This window comes from Pseudophryne corroboree, chromosome 1, assembly GCF_028390025.1.
Source record: "Pseudophryne corroboree isolate aPseCor3 chromosome 1, aPseCor3.hap2, whole genome shotgun sequence".
Classification (NCBI taxonomy): domain Eukaryota; kingdom Metazoa; phylum Chordata; class Amphibia; order Anura; family Myobatrachidae; genus Pseudophryne; species Pseudophryne corroboree.
Window position 1 is genome coordinate 1,055,017,666 of NC_086444.1, and position 21,425 is coordinate 1,055,039,090.

Below are 21,425 nucleotides of genomic sequence, written 5' to 3' on the forward strand. Positions count from 1 at the left end.
CCTCCGCGGAGACATTGACCAGCAGCAATTGCCTCCACAAAGTACACAGGGAGCTGAGATGGTGGATTCCAGTGGGGACGAATTGATAATCTGTGAGGAGGGGGATGTACACGGTGATATATCGGAGGATGATGATGAGGTGGACATCTTGCCTCTGTAGAGCCAGTTTGTGCAAGGAGAGATTAATTGCTTCTTTTTTGGGGGGGGTCCAAACCAACCCGTCATATCAGTCACAGTCGTGTGGCAGACCCTGTCACTGAAATGATGGGTTGGTTAAAGTGTGCATGTCCTGTTTTGTTTATACAACATAAGGGTGGGTGGTGAGGGCCCAAGGACAATTCCATCTTGCACCTCTTTTTTCTTTTATTTTTCTTTGCGTCATGTGCTGTTTGGGGAGGGTTTTTTGGAAGGGCCATCCTGCGTGACACTGCAGTGCCACTCCTAGATGGGCCCGGTGTTTGTGTCGGCCACTAGGGTCGCTTATCTTACTCACACAGTCAGCTACCTCATTGCGCCTCTTTTTTTCTTTGCGTCATGTGCTGTTTGGGGAGGGTTTTTTGGAAGGGACATCCTGCGTGACACTGCAGTGCCACTCCTAGATGGGCCCGGTGTTTGTGTCGGCCACTAGGGTCGCTTATCTTACTCACACAGTCAGCTACCTCATTGCGCCTCTTTTTTTCTTTGCGTCATGTGCTGTTTGGGGAGGGTTTTTTGGAAGGGACATCCTGCGTGACACTGCAGTGCCACTCCTAGATGGGCCCGGTGTTTGTGTCGGCCACTAGGGTCGCTTATCTTACTCACACAGCTACCTCATTGCGCCTCTTTTTTTCTTTGCGTCATGTGCTGTTTGGGGAGGGTTTTTTGGAAGGGACATCCTGCGTGACACTGCAGTGCCACTCCTAGATGGGCCCGGTGTTTGTGTCGGCCACTAGGGTCGCTTATCTTACTCACACAGCGACCTCGGTGCAAATTTTAGGACTAAAAATAATATTGTGAGGTGTGAGGTATTCAGAATAGACTGAAAATGAGTGGAAATTATGGTTTTTGAGGTTAATAATACTTTGGGATCAAAATGACCCCCAAATTCTATGATTTAAGCTGTTTTTTAGGGTTTTTTGAAAAAAACACCCGAATCCAAAACACACCCGAATCCGACAAAAAAAATTCGGTGAGGTTTTGCCAAAACGCGGTCGAACCCAAAACACGGCCGCGGAACCGAACCCAAAACCAAAACACAAAACCCGAAAAATTTCCGGCGCTCATCTCTACTTTGATCATGTAAAAGTAATGCAGGAAAAAGTGAGCACTCAAATTCACTTTTCATTTCACAACTATTTAGACTTCTCCGCTCTTTGTAAACTAAAATACCCATTAACATGCTGGCTAGATTTTAGGCAAGGATAACGTTATTTTAGTTACACTATTTCAACCACATACTTCTAAGTATATATGAATATCCAACTGTGTGTATATCTGCAAGTATAGCAGTGCCCCTGTTTAGGTAACATACAGTAGCTTCCATTTAAGTTATGCAATATTTAGGGGTGGGAAATAATCCTATTGCATTTCCCACTTATTTGCAGAAGACAGTAAAATATCAGTAACGCTCTTTAAAACACTGATTTTGAACATACTACCAAATTACTAATATACATGAGTTATTAATAATGGTACATAGCTCTTAAAATTCCAAAAATCTAGATGTAAGGATAAGATTTTTTTTTTCAAATAGTATTGCTTCAATACTTATTATTATGTTAAAAAATAAATTATAGAACTTTTAAAATAGGGAAATAAGCATAGTAAAAATATATATTATTATGAATACATGGCTAATTTATATAAAATACTATTTTCAAACATTGTCATTTGCACATGTAACAAATAAAATAAATAACAAAAATATTATGTTTTCTTACCATACAAAAACAAAAGACATTAAAATATACGATCAGTACTCATTAACCATGACTTCATGTAAATAGGAATAAAATCTAAAATTGGTTACTTTTTTTCTGCAATTATGCACCAGTTGCCGTGGTCAAAACAAGAACTTATGATGTGAAGTTCTGGAACATCAGTTTCCAAAAGACTGCGCAGTTCTCCGTCACGGAACACGTGATAATATCGCATGTACGCCTTCGAGTCAAACGCATCTGACTCTTGGTCGCTGGCAGCTATAGTCTCATCCAAGACTGAGTCACTTGATTCTGTGGTTGAAGTTCTCTTTAAGATTTTGCTTTGGGTACACTTTTCACCTTCATAGCTACAAATGCAATTGCAGTAGTTGGTTTCTGGCTGAAAGGAGGTTTCTCTTGCATCGTTCTGGATCAGACCACAGTGCTTTCCATTTCCTGAGGAGTCTAAAGCTAGGAACCACTGTTGCTTTTTGTGCGTTTCATTTTTAATAAACACCTCATCGGCATCAAAACTGTGATCCTTTAGTAGGAACTTCTGATGTCCAAGGTCAAGGCTACAGTGTCGAGAAGGCTGAACAGATACAGTGCTATTCACCCAGCCACTGACAGGGCTGAGAGACTTGATCTTGTCAATCTGCCGACTTAAGGTGGACTCATCCAGAGATCTAGAGAAGAACCATGAACGAAGGGACCTTCCTATGGCACTGTAGAGTCTGTTTTCTTCATTAGGAAACTTCATGCAGCAGTTGCCAGTGTTGTGTGATTGCTTAGAATCAATAGCCTGTCTCAAGTTATGTAAGTTGATGTTCTCACACTGGTTTACAGGCTTTGGGGTTATGTCATGTGACTTAGTATCGGGGTTGACTCTAACTTCCCACTGGCTGGTTTCCGAGGCACGTTGAGGCAGCAGTGCTTTGTTCCATGGCACAAATACATCCTGCTTTTCAAACCGACGGCTCTTTTGTTCCATGGCCCAAACATACAGCATTATTTGACCACCTGGAAGTAAGAGTCTTGCCATTTCTTTTATTGCATGAATTCTTCTTTGCTTAGTGGAAAAATGATGAATCACTAGAAAATAGAATAAGCACCGTTTAGGTTGTTTTGCCAATTTTCTAGTTACAGCTAAAATACATTACAGGAATAGGAATCTATTAAAATTAAGTAATATTTCTGCATTGCTGAGATACCCTGGGATTAAGGACTGGGCAACTACATGATGATATCTGGGTATATATAAAATGCTATCATTTCCCAGTCTATCTGTACTTTGAAGGGGTTCTTCGCTTTGAAATGTCTTTGAATACTGTGTTTGTGTTACATGTATTGTGTTTATGTAACTAGTACTGTATTTATTGTGTTGCATGTACTATATTTATGTTACTTGAAATTGTATTTTTGCTACAAATATTTTGTGTTACATGCAATGTATTTATGTTACTAGTATTATTTGTGTTACATGTACTGTATTTGTGTTACATATACTGTATTTATGTTGCCAGAATTGTATTTGTATTACATGTACTGTATTCATGTTACTAGTATTATTTGTGTTACATATACTGTATTTATGTTGCTAGAATTGTATTTGTATTACATATAGTGTATTTATGTTACTAGTATTATTTGTGTTACATGTACTGTATTGTGTTACATATACTGTATTTATGTTTCTAGAATTGTATTTCTGTTAAATGTACTGTAAATATGTTAACAGTATTATTTGTTACATGTACTGTATTTGTGTTACATATACTGTATTTATTAATCTAGAATTGTATTTGTGCTACATGTACTGTATTTGTGTCACATATACTGTACTTATGTTACTAGAATTGTATTTGTGTTAAATGTACTGTATTTATGTTACTAGTATTATTTGTGTCCAATGTTCTATATTTGTGTTACATATCTGTATTTATTTTACTTGAAACTGTATTTGTATTACTAATATGGTATTTGTGTTACATATACTGTATTTATGTCACTAGTATTGTATGTGTTACTAGAATTCTTTGTGTGTTACATGTACTGTATTTATATTACTAGTATTATCTGTGCTGCGTGTACTGTATTTGTGTTACATATACTGTCTTTATGTTACTAAAATTGTATATGTGTAACATGTACTGTATATTACTAGAATTGTATTTATATTACATGTACCTAAATGCTAATTTCACGGAAGAAGTGGTCAGATTAATCTATACACACTTTCTGCAAGATGCACCCGCAAACCCACTTATGTCTGACTAAGTATGAGGCCTATAGTGATTGCAGGAGGACATGCTGATATGTGTCTAAATGAGCTTCGTACATCAAACAATGGTTGAGAAAAGCAGTGTACAGCAGCATAGAATTACTGGAGAGGGATGGGCTGTGTAGCACTGCATAAAGGTCTAAACTAAAACACTCCATGCAATACCTAATATTGGCCCTCATTCCGAGTTGTTCGCTCGCTAGCTGCTTTTAGCAGCCGTGCAAACGCTAAGCCACCGCCCTCTGGGAATGTATCTTAGCAGAAGTGCGAACGAAAGGATCACAGCGCTGCTACAAAAAAGATTGTGCAGTTTCTGAGTAGCTCGAGACCTACTCCTAGCTTGCGATCACTTCAGACTATTTAGTTCCTGTTTTGACGTCACGAACACGCCCTGCGTTCGGCCAGCCACGCCTACGTTTTCCCAGCCACTCCTGCGTTTTCATCTGGCACGCCTGCGTTTTTTCACGCACTCCCCGAAAACGGTCAGTTACCTCCAAGAAGCACCCACTTCCTGTCAATCACTCTGCGGCCAGCAGTGCGACTGAAAAGCATCGCTAGAGCTTGTGTAAAACTGCATCGGCTTTTGTGAAAGTATGATGCGCGTGCGCAGTGCGCCCCATACGCATGCGCAGAATTGTCATTTTTTGGCCTGATCGCTGCGCTGCGAACGAAAGCAGCTAGCGATCAACTCGGAATGAGGGCCATTGTTGTTGTGCCTAACATACAGTTACTGAATACAAATTCCCCTTATTTGGCACTATTATGCATTTACATTACTTTGCCACTGCAACCTTGAACAAATGAGAGGTTGAGTGCTGCAATATTTTTCCGACTATGAAACATTCATGAGGCAGACGCTATGGTCTCATTATTTTTCCCAAGTTGTTCAATAATAAAATGAGTTGCTTTGATTTTGAGTGGACCAAAGAAGAATAACTTGGCAGAACTTACACATTATGGGGGTAATTCCAAGTTGATCGCAGCAGGATTTTTGATAGCAACTGGGCAAAACCATATGCAGTGCAGGGGAGGCAGATATAACATGTGCAGAGAGAGTTAGATTTGGGTGGGGTGTGTTCAATCTGCAATCTAATTTGCAGTGTAAAAATAAAGCAGCCAGTATTTAGCCTGCACAGAAACAATATAACCCACCCAAATCTAACTCTTTCTGCACATGTTATATCTGCCCCCCCTGCAGTGCGCATGGTTTTGCCCAATTGCTATCAAAAATCCTGCTGCGATCAACTTGGAATTACCCCCTATGTTACACCAAGTGCAAGGACTATGGCCCTCATTCCGAGTTGATCGGTCTCAAGGCGAATTTAGCAGAGTTACACACGCTAAGCCTACGCCTACTGGGAGTGTATCTTAGCTTCTTAAAATTGCGACCGATGTAATCGCAATATTGCGATTACAAACTACTTTGCAGTTTCTGAGTAACTTCAACCTTACTCTGCCTGTGCGATCAGTTCAGTGCTTGTCGTTCCTGGTTTGACGTCACAAACACACCCAGCGTTCGCTCAGACACTCCCCCGTTTCTCCAGCCACTCCTGCGTTTTTTCCGGAAACGGTAGCGTTTTCAACCACACGCCCATAAAACGCCGTGTTTCCGCCCAGTAACACCCATTTCCTGTCAATCACATTACGATCGCCGGAGCGATGAAAAAGCCGTGAGTAAAAATACTATCTTCATTGTTAAATTACTTGGCGCAGTCGCAGTGCGAATATTGCGTATGCGTACTAAGCGGATTTTCATTGCGATGCGATGAAAAATACCGAGCGAACGACTCGGAATGAGGGCCAATGTGGGTAATTCAGAGTTGATCGCAGCAGCAAATTTGTTAGCAGTTGGGCAAAACCAAGTGCACATGGGGCAGATATAACATTTGCAGAGAGAGTTAGATTTGGGTGGGTTATATTGTTTCTGTGCAGGGTAAATACTGGCTGCTTTATTTTTACACTGCAATTTAGATTTCAGTTTAAACACACCGTATCCAAATCTAACTCTCTCTGCACACGTTATATCAAACCCCCCCCACCACCACCACCACCACCCCTGCAGTGCACATGGTTTTTCCCAACTGCTAACAAATTTGCTGCTGCGATCAACTTTGAATTACCTCCTATGGGCTTAATTCAGGCCTAATTGTTTTTTTGCATCCCTGTGATCAGATAGTCGCTGCCTATAGGGGGAGGGGAAAATCGCTGTGCAGGGGTGCGATCGCATGTGCAGGAGAGCTGCACAAACAGAAGTTTATGCAGTCTCTGCACAGACCAGGACTTACTCTTCCAGTGCGATGATCGGGCCCGGAGCTGGCGTCAGAAACCCTCCCTTCAAACACCTGGCCCTTCCTGCGTTTCTCTGGACACTCCTTAAAAACGGTCAGCTGCCATCCACAAACGGCCTCTTCCTGTCAGTCACCTTACGATCGCCTGTGCAATCACTTTTCATGCACCAACCTGTCGCTGCTCTCCGATCCCCGTCGCCGCGGACCAACGCGCCTGCGCATTGCGGTGCATACGCATTTCAGACCTGATTGCAGGCTGTAAGATAATGCAGCTTAGCGATCAGGTCTGAATTAGGCCCTATGTCCGACTGGGCAATAGCTCAATATCACATTCCAGGCAGCAGTGAAAATGAGAACAGTATGCTCTAAATTGGACATATACTTATACAGGAGTACAAGCCATAGTGAGTGCACAAAAAAGTTGCACATTATTGTATTGCATCAGCCCCTCACTAATGACCCCAATTCATTAGTGAGCCTTGCAACACTTACGATGCTCCTATTAACCCCAATGTACTATGATCTTAAGGCTACTCGAGTATAAAATGCATGGAGCATGTTGGTCATGAATTATGCCATGTTGTGTCTGCTCTTACTGCAAAACCTCCAAACCCTTTGCAATCATTGCTCAGCTCTAACAAGACAGGTTATCCCACTTACCTCCAATGGAGATGACGGTATCAAAACACTGGTCTCTAAAGGGGAGATTCAAGTTGTCACAAACCATGACTTCAAGGTTGTTATTCCTACCAATTTCCACTAGTGGTTCACAGTAATCACAGCCCAAATTGTATGTATCGCTGTTCACACGGAGATACTTTCCTGTACCACAGCCTGAGAAAACAAAAAATAAATTTCTTTGATGCAACTTAAATAATACAGTGTTATAATAGACAGGGATACACAAGGTAGATGAGTCAATAAAACAAAACACAAGCGGAACATATTCTGCACCAATGCCCCCATCCAGTACACATCAAGGTGCACGCCTTCTCTCTACTCTTGGGAAGTGCCTCCACAAACTAGAAGGGGTTACATCTGAAGCTATAAAATATCCCTGTTACTACAGCACTTCAAGAGGTTTACAAGTTGGATAAGATAGGAATATACTGTAATTGCCATTAGATGACATGGGGAGCTAGACCAGGGTGGTATGGAGTGACTGCATTCATCTTGGGGGCTAGCAAAGGACACGTCCTACCTTCTCTCAGGGTTCCCTGCTGTGAATGGCTCCTCTGAGTCAGGAAGGAAGGAGTTCTACTATGGGGAGTGACAATGCTAAATTCCCTTGTCGTATAAACAACCCTTTATGAAGCTAAGAACACTGTACGCTGTTTACTTAAGAAGTACCGTAATGGTACGCTAGTTGCGTAACGATCGCTCAGCCGTAGGCGAGACGCTCAAGCGTCACGTTCGCTCACGGCCCAGCAATCACAGGACACGTTATTGGCTATGACTAGAGTAATGATTCGCTATGGCGTAGCGGACGCTCGAGACCACGAGGAGATCACCAGCGGCGCAGACGCTCACAACGCTATACCTTTATGTCTAAACCTTATACCAAAGAAATACACAGAATACCTTAATGTGAATACAGGGTGTAAGTGCAACCTTGTGTAACCTGACTAACTACAAAGCTGCTTGAGCGTCACCGACGCTCAAGTGAACACTTAACACTATAGAAAATACACAGATACTGGTTTAGGTTCCAAAGCCTATTAACTGTATTATATCTAGTATACTTGTAAAAAGGGGATAACAGTACAAATGATACACTACAATATAACAGAGACTTCCTAACCACAGAACTAAACAATACTATCTAATACAATACAATACTAGTCTAGGGGAGATACGAGAGAGAGAGAGAAGGGAAAGAGAGAGAGGGAGACGGAGAGAGATGAGAGAAATTGGCTCACAGAAAGACAATGATAACGGAGAGAAACTTACGCACAAGGGTAAACGATCGCATGCGCCTGGACATCCAGCACCCGATTTTCAGCAATGAGAACCGTTGAAGAGTGAGAGCTGGATGTGGTCGGCCTGCCTATTTATGCCCCACACACAATGCAATCCTACAGTCCCTACAATCCCATTGTCCATTGGACGTCGGAATTCGGCCCTGCATCATAACAAAAGGTCATAGGTTGATTCATACAGGTGGGCTGTGACGATTTCAAACAGCTCAGGTGGGTGGGGAACTAGGTTTCCCGCCGCATACCTGAGTATGAGTAAATAGTAGAAATGGACATAAACTTCTTATGTCCATAACTATTCGCACGAGCGATTAATACGCTCCAAACCAACACCGGAATATTGCTAATTAAATACTCTTCCGATGGGTACCAAACACTGCTGTATGATTCCTGTTAGACCCTTCGTACGATACAAAGAGGGATTCCTTAGCTCAGGGACCTTCTATATTAACCAAACTTTCAGAAACTATCAAAGGGACCATGATCTATAAACTACATTAATTGTGAAAATATGTAACGAATGAGTCGCACGCTACGACTACATAAACTCTACCGTAAATACGCATACCGCGCCTGCGAGTGCACGCTATTGCGGGTATGCGCCTTCACGGGAGAGCGTACGCATGCGCAGCACGGACCAGTGTGCGGTGCAAATATGGCAACGTGCATAGAGACATTTTTCTGACTTTGACAGTCCACCCTTTGGCAGTCAACAATAACTGCCACAAAACATTTAAGGAGAAAAATGCAAGTCAGGGGTTAATTGATTTCCATGGTTGGGTAAGGGAGGAGAGAGGAGAAGGTGTGAAGAGGGTATGACCTAGTGAGATAGCAGAAGCATGTGTGTATGAATCCATGTTTGGAGGGTCATGTATCATCGTGCCGTACGTGTGGTAAATCAAGCTTCGAGGTATTGCGAAGTATACATTTGAATTCCTTCTTATCCTGTGGTACAGGTCTGTGGATGGGCTGTCAAACTTTACCGAGCTCTTTTCGGATTTTGAACAAAATGGGGAGCACATTTTAGTTGATGATACATGAATGGGGGAGGTATGTGGTTGCTGATATCTGTGCCTGTATTCCCTATCGTCTATGTGTGTCATTACCTGAGGGTTGTAGAGATGAAGATAAAGAACACTTATGGAAAATGCAATGATATTCTATGTCAGGGAAATGTACATCTGTCGTCGAAGTTGTGTTCGGTATCTGTTGAGAGTCGTCTTCTTTGCGCTGTATTGCTCCTTGGGCATGAGCAAATAGCTTTGTCTGAGCCATCAGATTTACAAAAAATGTTGGGCTAGCGTGAGTTTAAAAGTACTAGGGAAACTGGGGATCCATGGCAAAGTTCATCAAGTGTCCATATTTAAAGTTGTCAAATCTTCTTCTTTGGTCAATCCGTTGTCTGTATACATCTCGTCTCGTCAGCTTCCTCGTCCAAGGGGGTCTTTGTATCTTGGAGAAAAGCAGAAAAACAGGTGAAAGAAACGGACCGTATAATCGCATTTTCATCACATCCTGGTTTCTATCATTGGGTCATAAATCAAATCCAGGTTAATTACGGTTTCCTCACTCCTCAAGCTCATCACTTTTGTACTTTGTTTGCACCTCATTAAAGCCTGTCCGCATCTAAATATCAATCCAATCGATATAACGACACCCAAGATACATAGTAGAAACTTTCCAACATCCATTATGACTCCTTGAGCCCAGTCCCCCAAACCGGAGAACCAATTTCGCGGGTTCAACCATGACACCCAACCAGTCAGCTCATTACCTACAGCAGCAAGGGTGAGATTGTGTTTTCGACGAAATTCCCACTTTAATTGGAGAATATCGTCCATCTTTTGGTCTATGACCTCTACCGGATCCTCGGTGCTATTGGTGATATACGTGCAACACTTTATGCCGTACTGTGTTGCCAATGTAACACAATATCCGCCTGTTACTGCTGTAAGATAATTAAGAACCATCCTATGCTGAACTAGTTCTGTTTTGTACGCTTGAAGTTCTCTTCCGGTGTATCTAAACGTGTCATCATACATTTCAGTGATATTATCTAACAAATTGGCGAGTGCGGAAATGTATCTATAATTCATCACTCCCCGAGCGGTGCGAGTGAAATCTAACGCGACCAGGACCTGAATCCCGGTGGATTCATGGATAAGATCAGAGGCCGGATGCTCTAACCTTTCTGACAGTTGTCTTTTAACTCGGTGCTCGTAATGAGTGTGAGTATAAGGAGCTTGGGCACCACGGTGTATGTCCTTCATTTTGTCATGTGTAACAGTCATCACTTCAGGCAATACTTTTCCAATATAACACAATCCTTCAGAGTTTGGGGCAAGCCACTTGTACGCCTTTCTCCCGCATATGAAATATGCGTCATCGGGGAGAACATATGGGACGGAGAAGGACATGATCATGTTACAAACCTTCCAGGTGAAATCTCCTGACCCTAATTCTTCCATCTGCTTAATGCACGTATCAGTTTGTACGATATGTGCACAGTATCCTGGTGATACCTCTCCAACTCTAGTAATCCTATTTCCTAAGGTATATCGATACCGAAAAGATTTTCCTCTACTGGCTATGTGGCGTACCAGCTCTGTATCTGTAGGCATTCTATCTGCTCTGTGTGAAAAGGTCATGGTAAGGTTGCTCCATGACACTTCCCAATTTCCCGGTTTTCTGGGATTGGAGATATTGAAACATAAGAGGGACCTATCCACATGGTATTGGTGGAGCTTCAAACTAGGAGGGCTGGAGATATTAAACCTCCGGTCCACCGGTCTCCCACCACTTAGCTCAAGTACCTCCCCTAACGTTAAAGGAAATGGTACTAGCCCTGATTTGCTGTGACCCTGAGGTACTTGAGAGCATACCCAACAATCTGTTTGGTTTAACACGTTACCCACTAAGGAGTGATAGTCACTCAATGGATGCCGGTCTATATGGATATTAAAACTAGATTGGCATTTCTTTATGCATCCATCTTCAACCAGATTATCACAGAGCCTACAGATACAATTTTCTTCAGCTAACAATCCATCACAATTTCTTCTATCGGATCGTTTTCTGATACTCGCCTTTGCTTGTTGGTTTGGTTGATCTTGGAAAACTACGCCTCCATCATCATAATCGGAACCCATTCCAGAACCTCTCTCGACCTCTATGGTACTCTCGCCGGAACAGACTGCTCTGGTCAACATCATGGTTAACATCAAAATCCGGATCACAGTCTCTTGGGGCAAGTCCATCTTTGAGGAGGAAATAGAGAAGAATGAGAAGGGGGAAAAAAGAAATTTCAAGGAAGAGGGGATGGGAAGTGGAGAAAAACAATAAAAGGGAGAAGGGAGTCGACAACTGCTTTCGGTCTTCAAGGCTCAGGTGCCGCCTCAGTCCTCCTGGAACAGACACTCCAGTGATACAACCTCTACCGTCTGTTCCTTATCACGGGACTTCTCTGGATCAGCAACCTTTTTGCAGTGGGATGAATGGACCCAAGTCTCTCTCTCAGCCACCTTTAATGCTGTGGTGCTAGTCAATAAGACCTGGTATGGTCCTTCCCATCTATCAATAAGACAACCTGAGCGTAGAAAATTTCGTATCATTACATAATCCCCAGGTTCAATGTCATGACAATTACTATCTGGTAAATCAGGAATCACCAACTTCAGATTATCATTTTGATTCCTCAACTGCTTACTCATGTTAATCAAGTACTTTACAGTTACTTCATTGTTACATTTCAAATCATCCTGAGGGTTAATCATGACATGCGGTTGTCGACCAAACAAGATTTCAAAAGGAGACAGATTAAGAGGGGACCTGGGAGTGGTTCTGATGCTATACAAAACAATGGGTAAAGCTTCTGGCCACGTCAATCCTGTCTCTGCCATTACTTTACTCAATTTATTTTTAATAGTGCTGTTCACTCTTTCGACCTTCGCACTCGCCTGTGGACGGTACGGAGTGTGCAGCTTGCTATCAATTCCCATCAACTTACACATTCCTTGAAAGACATCACCTGTAAAATGGGTACCCCTATCACTTTCAATGATTCTAGGGATACCATATCTACATACAAATTCCTGCACAATTTTCTTAGCTGTAAACATAGCGGTATTTGTAGCTGCTGGGAAAGCTTCGACCCAATTTGAGAAAACATCTATACAAACAAGTACATATTTCAAATTTCGACATGGGGGTAATTGAATGAAGTCGATTTGTATTACCTGGAAAGGGCCGCCGGCAGGTGGGATATGGGATGGTTCTGTAGGTATTGCTTTTCCAATATTCTTTCTCAGACAGGTAAGGCATGACATTGCTCTTTTACTCGCATGAGAGGAGAATCCTGGGGCGCACCAGTATGCTCTTACCAATTTGCACATCCCCTCCTTGCCTAGATGAGTCAGCCCGTGAGCTGCTTCAGCCAGACATGGAAGGTATGCCCTGGGGGCCACTGGTTTACCATGTCCATCCGTCCAGAGCCCTGAGGACTCCTGGCCATATCCCTTTGCCTTCCAGACTGCTCTTTCCTGTGTGGAACACAAATTCTGCATCTCACACAACTTTTGTGTGTTGATGGTATTAAATACCATCAGTTGTGTGGTGTTTGTCTGTATGGGGGTAGCAGCTGCAAGCTTTGCGGCTTCGTCTGCTCGGCTGTTACCAAGGGATACTGGGTCTTGGCTATATGTATGTGCTTTACATTTGATAACAGCCACTCTGTCGGGTTCCTGTATCGCTGTTAGAAGCCTTTTTATGTGAGCTGCATGCGCTATCGGTGTACCAGCCGCCGTCATGAAATTTCTGAACCGCCATAGGGCTCCGAAATCATGGACTACCCCGAAGGCGTATCTAGAATCGGTGTAGATATTGGCTGACTTACCCTTAGCCAATTCACATGCTCTGGTTAGGGCGACCAGTTCAGCAACCTGGGCTGAGTGAGGTGGGCCTAGCGGTTCCGCTTCTATGGTGTCTTGGTCATCTACGACTGCGTATCCAGTACACAAGTCTCCCGAGTCTGACTGTCTATGACAACTACCGTCCGTGTAGAACGTGAGTTCTGCATCTTCCAGTGGGTTGTCACTGATGTCAGGCCTTGCGGTAAAATTTTGGGTCAAATATTCCATACAATCATGTGTATCCCCCTTTGCATTAAATCCTCCTTCCCCATCACTCTCACCTTCCACCCTTTGTGTCTGACCAGGCACACCTGGGAGAAATGTTGCAGGATTTAATGCACTGCATCTCCTTATGGTGATGTTTACTGGGGCCATTAATGCCAATTCCCATCTTGTAAACCTTGCAGATGAGACGTGTCTGGTTTGGGCAGAATTCAATAAGGCAGATACCGCATGTGGTGTATGGATTGTGAGGTTGTGGCCTAGCACGACATCTTCGCTTTTTGTCACTAGCAATGCTATCGCCGCAACGCTACGCAAGCATGTGGGGAGGGATCGCGCTACCGTGTCTAGCTGGGCGCTGTAGTATGCAATTGGCCTGCTGGCGTCACCGTGTTTTTGGGTTAGTACACCTGCTGCGCACCCAGCACTTTCTGTTCCGTATAGTTCAAAGGGTTTCCCATAGTCTGGCATACCTAGTGCTGGTGCCTGCGTTAGGCACTGTTTGAGTCTCTCAAATGCTGTTTCGGATTCGTCTGTATGCGAAATCCGGTCAGGTTTGTTTGAAGAGACCATTTCCTGCAAAGGTAACGCCAATATGGAAAACCCTGGGATCCAGTTACGGCAATACCCACACATTCCTAAAAACGTCCTGATCTGTTGCTGGGTTTGTGGCAGTGTCATGTCTCTAATGGCTTGGATTCTATCAGCGGTCAGGTGTCTCAGTCCTTGTGTTAGACAGTGTCCCAAATATTTTACCTTAGTTTGGCATAATTGTAACTTGTCTTTGGAAACCTTGTGACCTGTGTCTGAAAGATGAAACAGGAGCTGTTTCGTATCCTTCAGAGATGCTTCCAGTGAATCTGAACACAGTAATAAATCGTCCACATACTGTATCAATACTGATCCACTGTCTGGTTGGAAAGACTGTAAACAATCATGCAAAGCCTGAGAAAATATACTTGGACTATCTATGAAACCTTGGGGTAAACGAGTCCACGTGTATTGGACTCCTCTGTATGTGAATGCAAACAAATATTGGCTGTCAGGGTGCAGAGGTACCGAAAAGAAAGCGGAGCAGAGGTCAATAACAGTGAAAAATTTGGCAGTGGGAGGAATTTGCATTAGGATGACAGCTGGATTAGGCACTACGGGGAACTGACTTTCAACTATTTTGTTAATCCCCCTTAGATCCTGCACTAGCCTGTAACCCCTCCCCCCACTCTTTTTAACAGGGAAGATGGGACTATTGGCTGTGCTGGACGTTCTTACCAGAATGCCCTGTTGCAGCAAGCGTTCTATTACTGGGAAAACTCCTAACTCCACCTCTGGCTTCAGAGGATACTGTGGGATTTTTGGAGCTATCCTACCATCTTTTACTTGTACAACTACTGGAGCTACGTTTGCCATTAATCCAGTGTCCTGTCCATCTTTTGTCCAAAGTGACTCTGGTATCTGAGAGGTCATCTCTTCTACTTGGGATGGGTTCCTATTTGTCATAATGGAATGTGACATTAATTTTGATGGGGAGTCTAACATGTCTCGTACCTCCTGAGCGTGATTCTCAGGAATGTCCAAGAATACACCTTCAGGAGTACAATAAATGACGCAACCCATTTTACATAGTAAGTCTCTCCCCAGGAGATTAGTTGGTGCCGATGCAGCCAGCAAAAAGGAATGCTTGGTATGCAAAGGCCCTATTGTAATCTCGGCTGGTTTGCTAACAGGGTAGTGCTGGACTACTCCTGTTACTCCCATGGCTGGAATTGTCCTACCAGTGGTTCTCATGCCCACTGTCGAATTTATCACTGACTTGGCCGCCCCTGTGTCTACAAGAAAGTTTAAAGTTTTACCAGCTACATTGATTGCAATCTCTGGTTCGCTTCCAAGACTGGCAATCAATTTAACTGGCTGCAGATTACAGGTGTGGCCACACCCCTATTGGGTATGCTGACCTCCCTGAATCCCATTGGCAGCAACTACTTGTGGGGGAGTTAGCTGGGAACTACCAGAGGCCTGCCAGTCTCTGTTCGGGGGATATCTTTTTGTTTCCCCTGTATGTGGCTCAAAACTCCGCCTCTGTGGACCCTGCTCCCAATGTCGTGTGTTGTGTTGTTGTCTAGGGGGTTGAAAAGATCTTTGTACATTCTTTGTTCTACATTCTCGTGCAAAGTGTCCCGGTCTGTTACAAGAAAAACATGTTATTACACTTGCCTTACCCACAGGATTCGGTGGTACATACGCAGGCTGCCTTGTGGTCAGCGCCTGTATACTTACGGACATCAACTTATCACTTTGCGACTCCCTGTGTCTAGTGATGTTTTTGTCGTGATCAACAGCAGCCTCTCTCAAGGTGGACACTGACAGACCTCGCCAACATGGTTGTGTGGTCTGTACCCTAGCTTTTAATGTTTCTTTCAAACCATCCATCAGTACAGATACTGCTACTTCTCGATGGTTTGGGTTGGTCTTAATGTCTTCTATACCAGTGTATTTTGCCATTTCTGATAGTGCCCGGTGGAAATATTCTGCTGCCGTTTCGGACTCCTTTTGCTTAATGGAAAATATTTTATTCCATTTAACAACGGCTGGGAAATACTCCTTTAGCTGTAAATTTATCCTTTTTACATTATCCTGGTCGTACACATCTGTAAGCGGTACATCTTTATCTAGTCCACAATCAGCCAAGAATTTAACTGAGTCGACATTGGAAGGTAAGCAAGCTCTTAGCACTATCTGCCAATCCTTATTATTGGGCTCTAAAGTGTTTCCTAGATCCCTGATGTATTTTTGGCTTGCCACTAAATCTTTTCTGGGGTCTGGGAATTCAGACACTATGGTCCTCAATTCCATTCTAGTGAACGGGCAATACATGGCAATGTTCCTGACGGGTGTGGCTCCTGATGCATCTGTTTTCCCATTGGGAACTACTATCACCTTTACAGGAGCAATTCTAACAGCCTCATTCTGCGTAGATTCTACAACTTGTGGTACAATTGTTTCAGTGTAGTGCATGGTGCCGTACTTACCCGTTGACACGACCTCACCTATCCCTCCGCTAGGGGCCTTAACTAATCTCGTGGGTGGTGCAGTTCCTACTGTGGTTTCTGATATGGTGGCCGCTAGAGAGAGCGCTGAAATTGTTGCCGAATCTTCTTCTTGATCACACTCCTGAGGAAGGTTCAAAACAGGGTACATCTTGCACGGGTTAATACTTGCATGAGTTATTTGGTTAACATCATTAACATTTACAGGGTTACTAAGAGTTTGTGTTTTACAACCCAGTGCGTTTCTCTCCGTAATCAGCTTCTCTCCTGCGATGTATGGTGGAGGTGGAGCTGTGGCTATCAGCTTCCTGACTGCCCCAGATCCCGCCGCAAGAGCCAAACCTCTCTGTATCTCACCTTCCTGGTGCCATAACTGTAAGTAATCATGATGCTGAATTCGTCTCTTTGATGATTTTACGAGACATATCCTCCTCCTTAAATTTTGTAACACATCTGGACTGAAGCTACCTATTCTTGGGAATTTGTCCCTGTCTTGTACAGTCATTCTCTCCCATTCATCACATAAAGATTCTGTGTGACTTCCGTATTTTTCACACATTACATATCGTGCCGACCCAACTGGTCGGTTCACAGAATCAACCTGAACCAGGGTTGATCGCCCCCTACCTGAGCAACTGGCCCCCATAGTCTGCAGGTGTTGCTTAGTCCTCCTTGGATTTCTGTATCAAGGTTTTCAGCAAGCCTTTACAGACAACCAAATTACTCCACAGTAGGCCGGCGGTGGCGGTTTACCGAGTACCCCACTCACTCGCCCACCTCGACCAATACGACCTGATCACACCGATATGGTGCTGGCGTACTCGATACAGGGCCCCTATGGAACCTTCAGTTTACTGGAACATATGAGGGTTACCCGCAGGACACTTACTCTTTCCAGTAAAGGTGGGGTTGTTAGATAGTTCCTGAGTGACCAGCGAACTTCCCTTCCAAAAATAAAAAATTACACAAATCACGTCAGAATGTACAGATAGCGTTTGTGACCACTTTACTCTAATGGTATTAGGTCAGATTACTAACTACTGCACACAATTACGTGTGGTCCAATCGTTCAGTACACAAGCACTACTTGTCATGTACTGAAAGATCAATGGAATCGATGTTTCCGGCCGCGATTCCTTCAGCAAGAGCTTATGGCCTATATGGGTTCTGCACCAACACCCCAGGCGTTGTGCCACTGGACTTTTATAGCGGACCTCTTTAGTACCTTACGACCTCCTGGTCTTGTTACCTTCTGTTAATGACCTCCTGGTCTGTTACCTTATGTTAATGACCTCCTGGTCTGTTACCTTATGGTCCGCTATACTCTAATGCTCAAATATTATTTAACCAGGGATGCCTCCCTAGCCACCGTATATGTCACTTACACGTGTGTCCCTTGACGAGTACCCGACTTTCCTTTTGGTTCCACCTTAAAGTTATATAAACTTTTGTATACAAAACCACACTCAACACATGTACACTTTTGTTTCTATATCTATTTCTGCGCAGAAATTGTCTTCAGTCCAACAGTGTTACTAATTAGGAGCAGGATCTGTTAAGCTAAATTTCAGATTTTTCAAAAAATAGATTTGCGTTATTTACCGCGTCGCGTTATTTACCGCTGTGCGTTACTTATCGCCTTTGCGCTAATTATCGCTTTGCGCTAATTCAACTTTTCGTGACTTGAGCTACGTTGCGTAACCAGACGCTACGTTGCGTAATGTACGCTGCGTGCGTCTGCCGTTTGGATTGCGTACGCAAGTCTTTTGTTAGGGACACGTGTACGCAAAACAAAGATCCACCGTAACACAATTTCTACCTTTATCAATGTAGATGATCCCTGATCATCTACCGCACCCCACACTGACTGTCTTATCTCCCAGACAAGCCGTGTGTTGGTCTATACTTTAACTATTACCTCTACTATGAAATAACAGCAAATCTCTTTTTGCACTTTCTATCAACTATAAAACTTGGCAAACAGGAATAGTGATATACGAAATTTGAAAAAGAAATGCAGATAAATGTATGCGTGCGTGTATACGCAAGACAGAAGAGAAATAAAACAGTTTTAAAAGACACAAGCGTTTTGTTCTTACTTCCGGTTCCCGAATTCCTTCAGCACTCTTTATCTAAGCGAAGCAGACGCTTATCCAATCAGCACTGCAAGGAATATGATCCCGCCCTTTGCTGATGGATAATGTCTGCTGATCTACCTAGTGCAGATATGAGAAGGATAGGACGAGTCCCCAATTGACAATGCTAAATTCCCTTGTCGTATAAACAACCCTTTATGAAGCTAAGAACACTGTACGCTGTTTACTTAAGAAGTACCGTAATGGTACGCTAGTTGCGTAACGATCGCTCAGCCGTAGGCGAGACGCTCAAGCGTCACGTTCGCTCACGGCCCAGCAATCACAGGACACGTTATTGGCTATGACTAGAGTAATGATTCGCTATGGCGTAGCGGACGCTCGAGACCACGAGGAGATCACCAGCGGCGCAGACGCTCACAACGCTATACCTTTATGTCTAAACCTTATACCAAAGAAATACACAGAATACCTTAATGTGAATACAGGGTGTAAGTGCAACCTTGTGTAACCTGACTAACTACAAAGCTGCTTGAGCGTCACCGACGCTCAAGTGAACACTTAACACTATAGAAAATACACAGATACTGGTTTAGGTTCCAAAGCCTATTAACTGTATTATATCTAGTATACTTGTAAAAAGGGGATAACAGTACAAATGATACACTACAATATAACAGAGACTTCCTAACCACAGAACTAAACAATACTATCTAATACAATACAATACTAGTCTAGGGGAGATACGAGAGAGAGAGAGAAGGGAAAGAGAGAGAGGGAGACGGAGAGAGATGAGAGAAATTGGCTCACAGAAAGACAATGATAACGGAGAGAAACTTACGCACAAGGGTAAACGATCGCATGCGCCTGGACATCCAGCACCCGATTTTCAGCAATGAGAACCGTTGAAGAGTGAGAGCTGGATGTGGTCGGCCTGCCTATTTATGCCCCACACACAATGCAATCCTACAGTCCCTACAATCCCATTGTCCATTGGACGTCGGAATTCGGCCCTGCATCATAACAAAAGGTCATAGGTTGATTCATACAGGTGGGCTGTGACGATTTCAAACAGCTCAGGTGGGTGGGGAACTAGGTTTCCCGCCGCATACCTGAGTATGAGTAAATAGTAGAAATGGACATAAACTTCTTATGTCCATAACTATTCGCACGAGCGATTAATACGCTCCAAACCAACACCGGAATATTGCTAATTAAATACTCTTCCGATGGGTACCAAACACTGCTGTATGATTCCTGTTAGACCCTTCGTACGATACAAAGAGGGATTCCTTAGCTCAGGGACCTTCTATATTAACCAAACTTTCAGAAACTATCAAAGGGACCATGATCTATAAACTACATTAATTGTGAAAATATGTAACGAATGAGTCGCACGCTACGACTACATAAACTCTACCGTAAATACGCATACCGCGCCTGCGAGTGCACGCTATTGCGGGTATGCGCCTTCACGGGAGAGCGTACGCATGCGCAGCACGGACCAGTGTGCGGTGCAAATATGGCAACGTGCATAGAGACATTTTTCTGACTTTGACAGGAGACACATGGTAGATAGTGGGGGATGCAGTCAATTTACCTCCAATCAAAATCCCGATGGTCAAAATACCAACAACCATTGACCAATGGTCAAAATACTGACAAGGTCAAAATACCGACATTTAAAATGTTGACAGGTCAAAAAGTTGACATGAGTTTTTCATGATTTTTTTCATTTAAACCAATTTGTTCATACTTTACCATCCCAGTGGACCTGGAGGGGGAATATAACAGTACCCGAAGCATGGTGTATGTCGACAGCACCTGTCGACATACACTCCAAAAAGTCAATGAAAAACTCATGTCTACTTTTTAACCTGTCAACATTTTAAATGTCAGTATTTCGACTGTGTCGACATTTCAAATGTCGATATTTTGACCTTGTCAGTATTTTGACAATCGGTCAATTGTTGTCGGTATTTTGACCGTCGGTATTTTGATTGTAGGTATTTCATACTGATCCCTATAGTGGACCATGATTGTTTTTCAGTGGTGAAGGCCTGCTTCCTTCCTTGCTCTGACCATATAGCGCAGGCCTTGCCAATCGTGGCTCTCCAGCCGTTGTTGAACTACAAGTCACAGCATGCTCAACCAGCTGATCGGTAAGAGGTATGCTGGGACTTGTAGTTTCACAACAGATGGAGAGCTACAGATTGGCCAGGCCTGCTGTAGTGTGACTCTAATCTTCTTGTAGGATCAGTAGAGATAAGCTGGATGATCTTACATTTGTGCACAACAAAAAGAAGCGAGATGATAAGGGATGACCGTTAAAGGAAGGAGGTCCTGCTTCACTGTAGCTACCTTAAAATAGTAACATACATTGCGTCATATATGTGGCCTGATTCAGAGGTGGAAGCTGAAGTGCCTGTAGCTGTGTCTATTGGCGGTCGCCCATCTGCCACTCTATGCAAATACCACTACAAAGCACTTCTCTGGTGTACATCCCTGCGTCCTAATGTGCATGGACTGAGACACCCATGTGCAGCATCTGTACATGCAGTAATACCGACGGTGCGTACTCCGGGCCTAATTCAGACCTGATCGCAGCAGCAAAATTGTTCTCTAATGGGCAAAACCATGTGCACTGCAGATATAACGTGCAGAGAGAGTTAGATTTGGGTGGGTTATTTTGTTTCTGTGCAGGGTAAATACTGGC

The 21,425-nt window shown here is 43.5% G+C and overlaps 1 protein-coding gene across 1 annotated transcript in view; it reads right to left on the reverse strand.

Annotated features, from left to right (window-relative positions):
* Positions 1-1,882: 1,882 nt before the first annotated feature.
* The window catches only part of TRMT9B (tRNA methyltransferase 9B (putative)), a 94,192-nt gene continuing 74,649 nt past the window's right edge, over positions 1,883-21,425 (reverse strand). Inside the window, exons 3-4 of the mRNA XM_063950547.1 lie at positions 7,128-7,301; positions 1,883-2,990 (exon numbers count right to left, since the gene is read on the reverse strand). Coding sequence (XP_063806617.1) covers positions 2,005-2,990; positions 7,128-7,301 — 1,160 coding nt within the window. The 3' untranslated portion in view covers positions 1,883-2,004. The remainder of the gene's footprint in view (positions 2,991-7,127; positions 7,302-21,425) is intronic.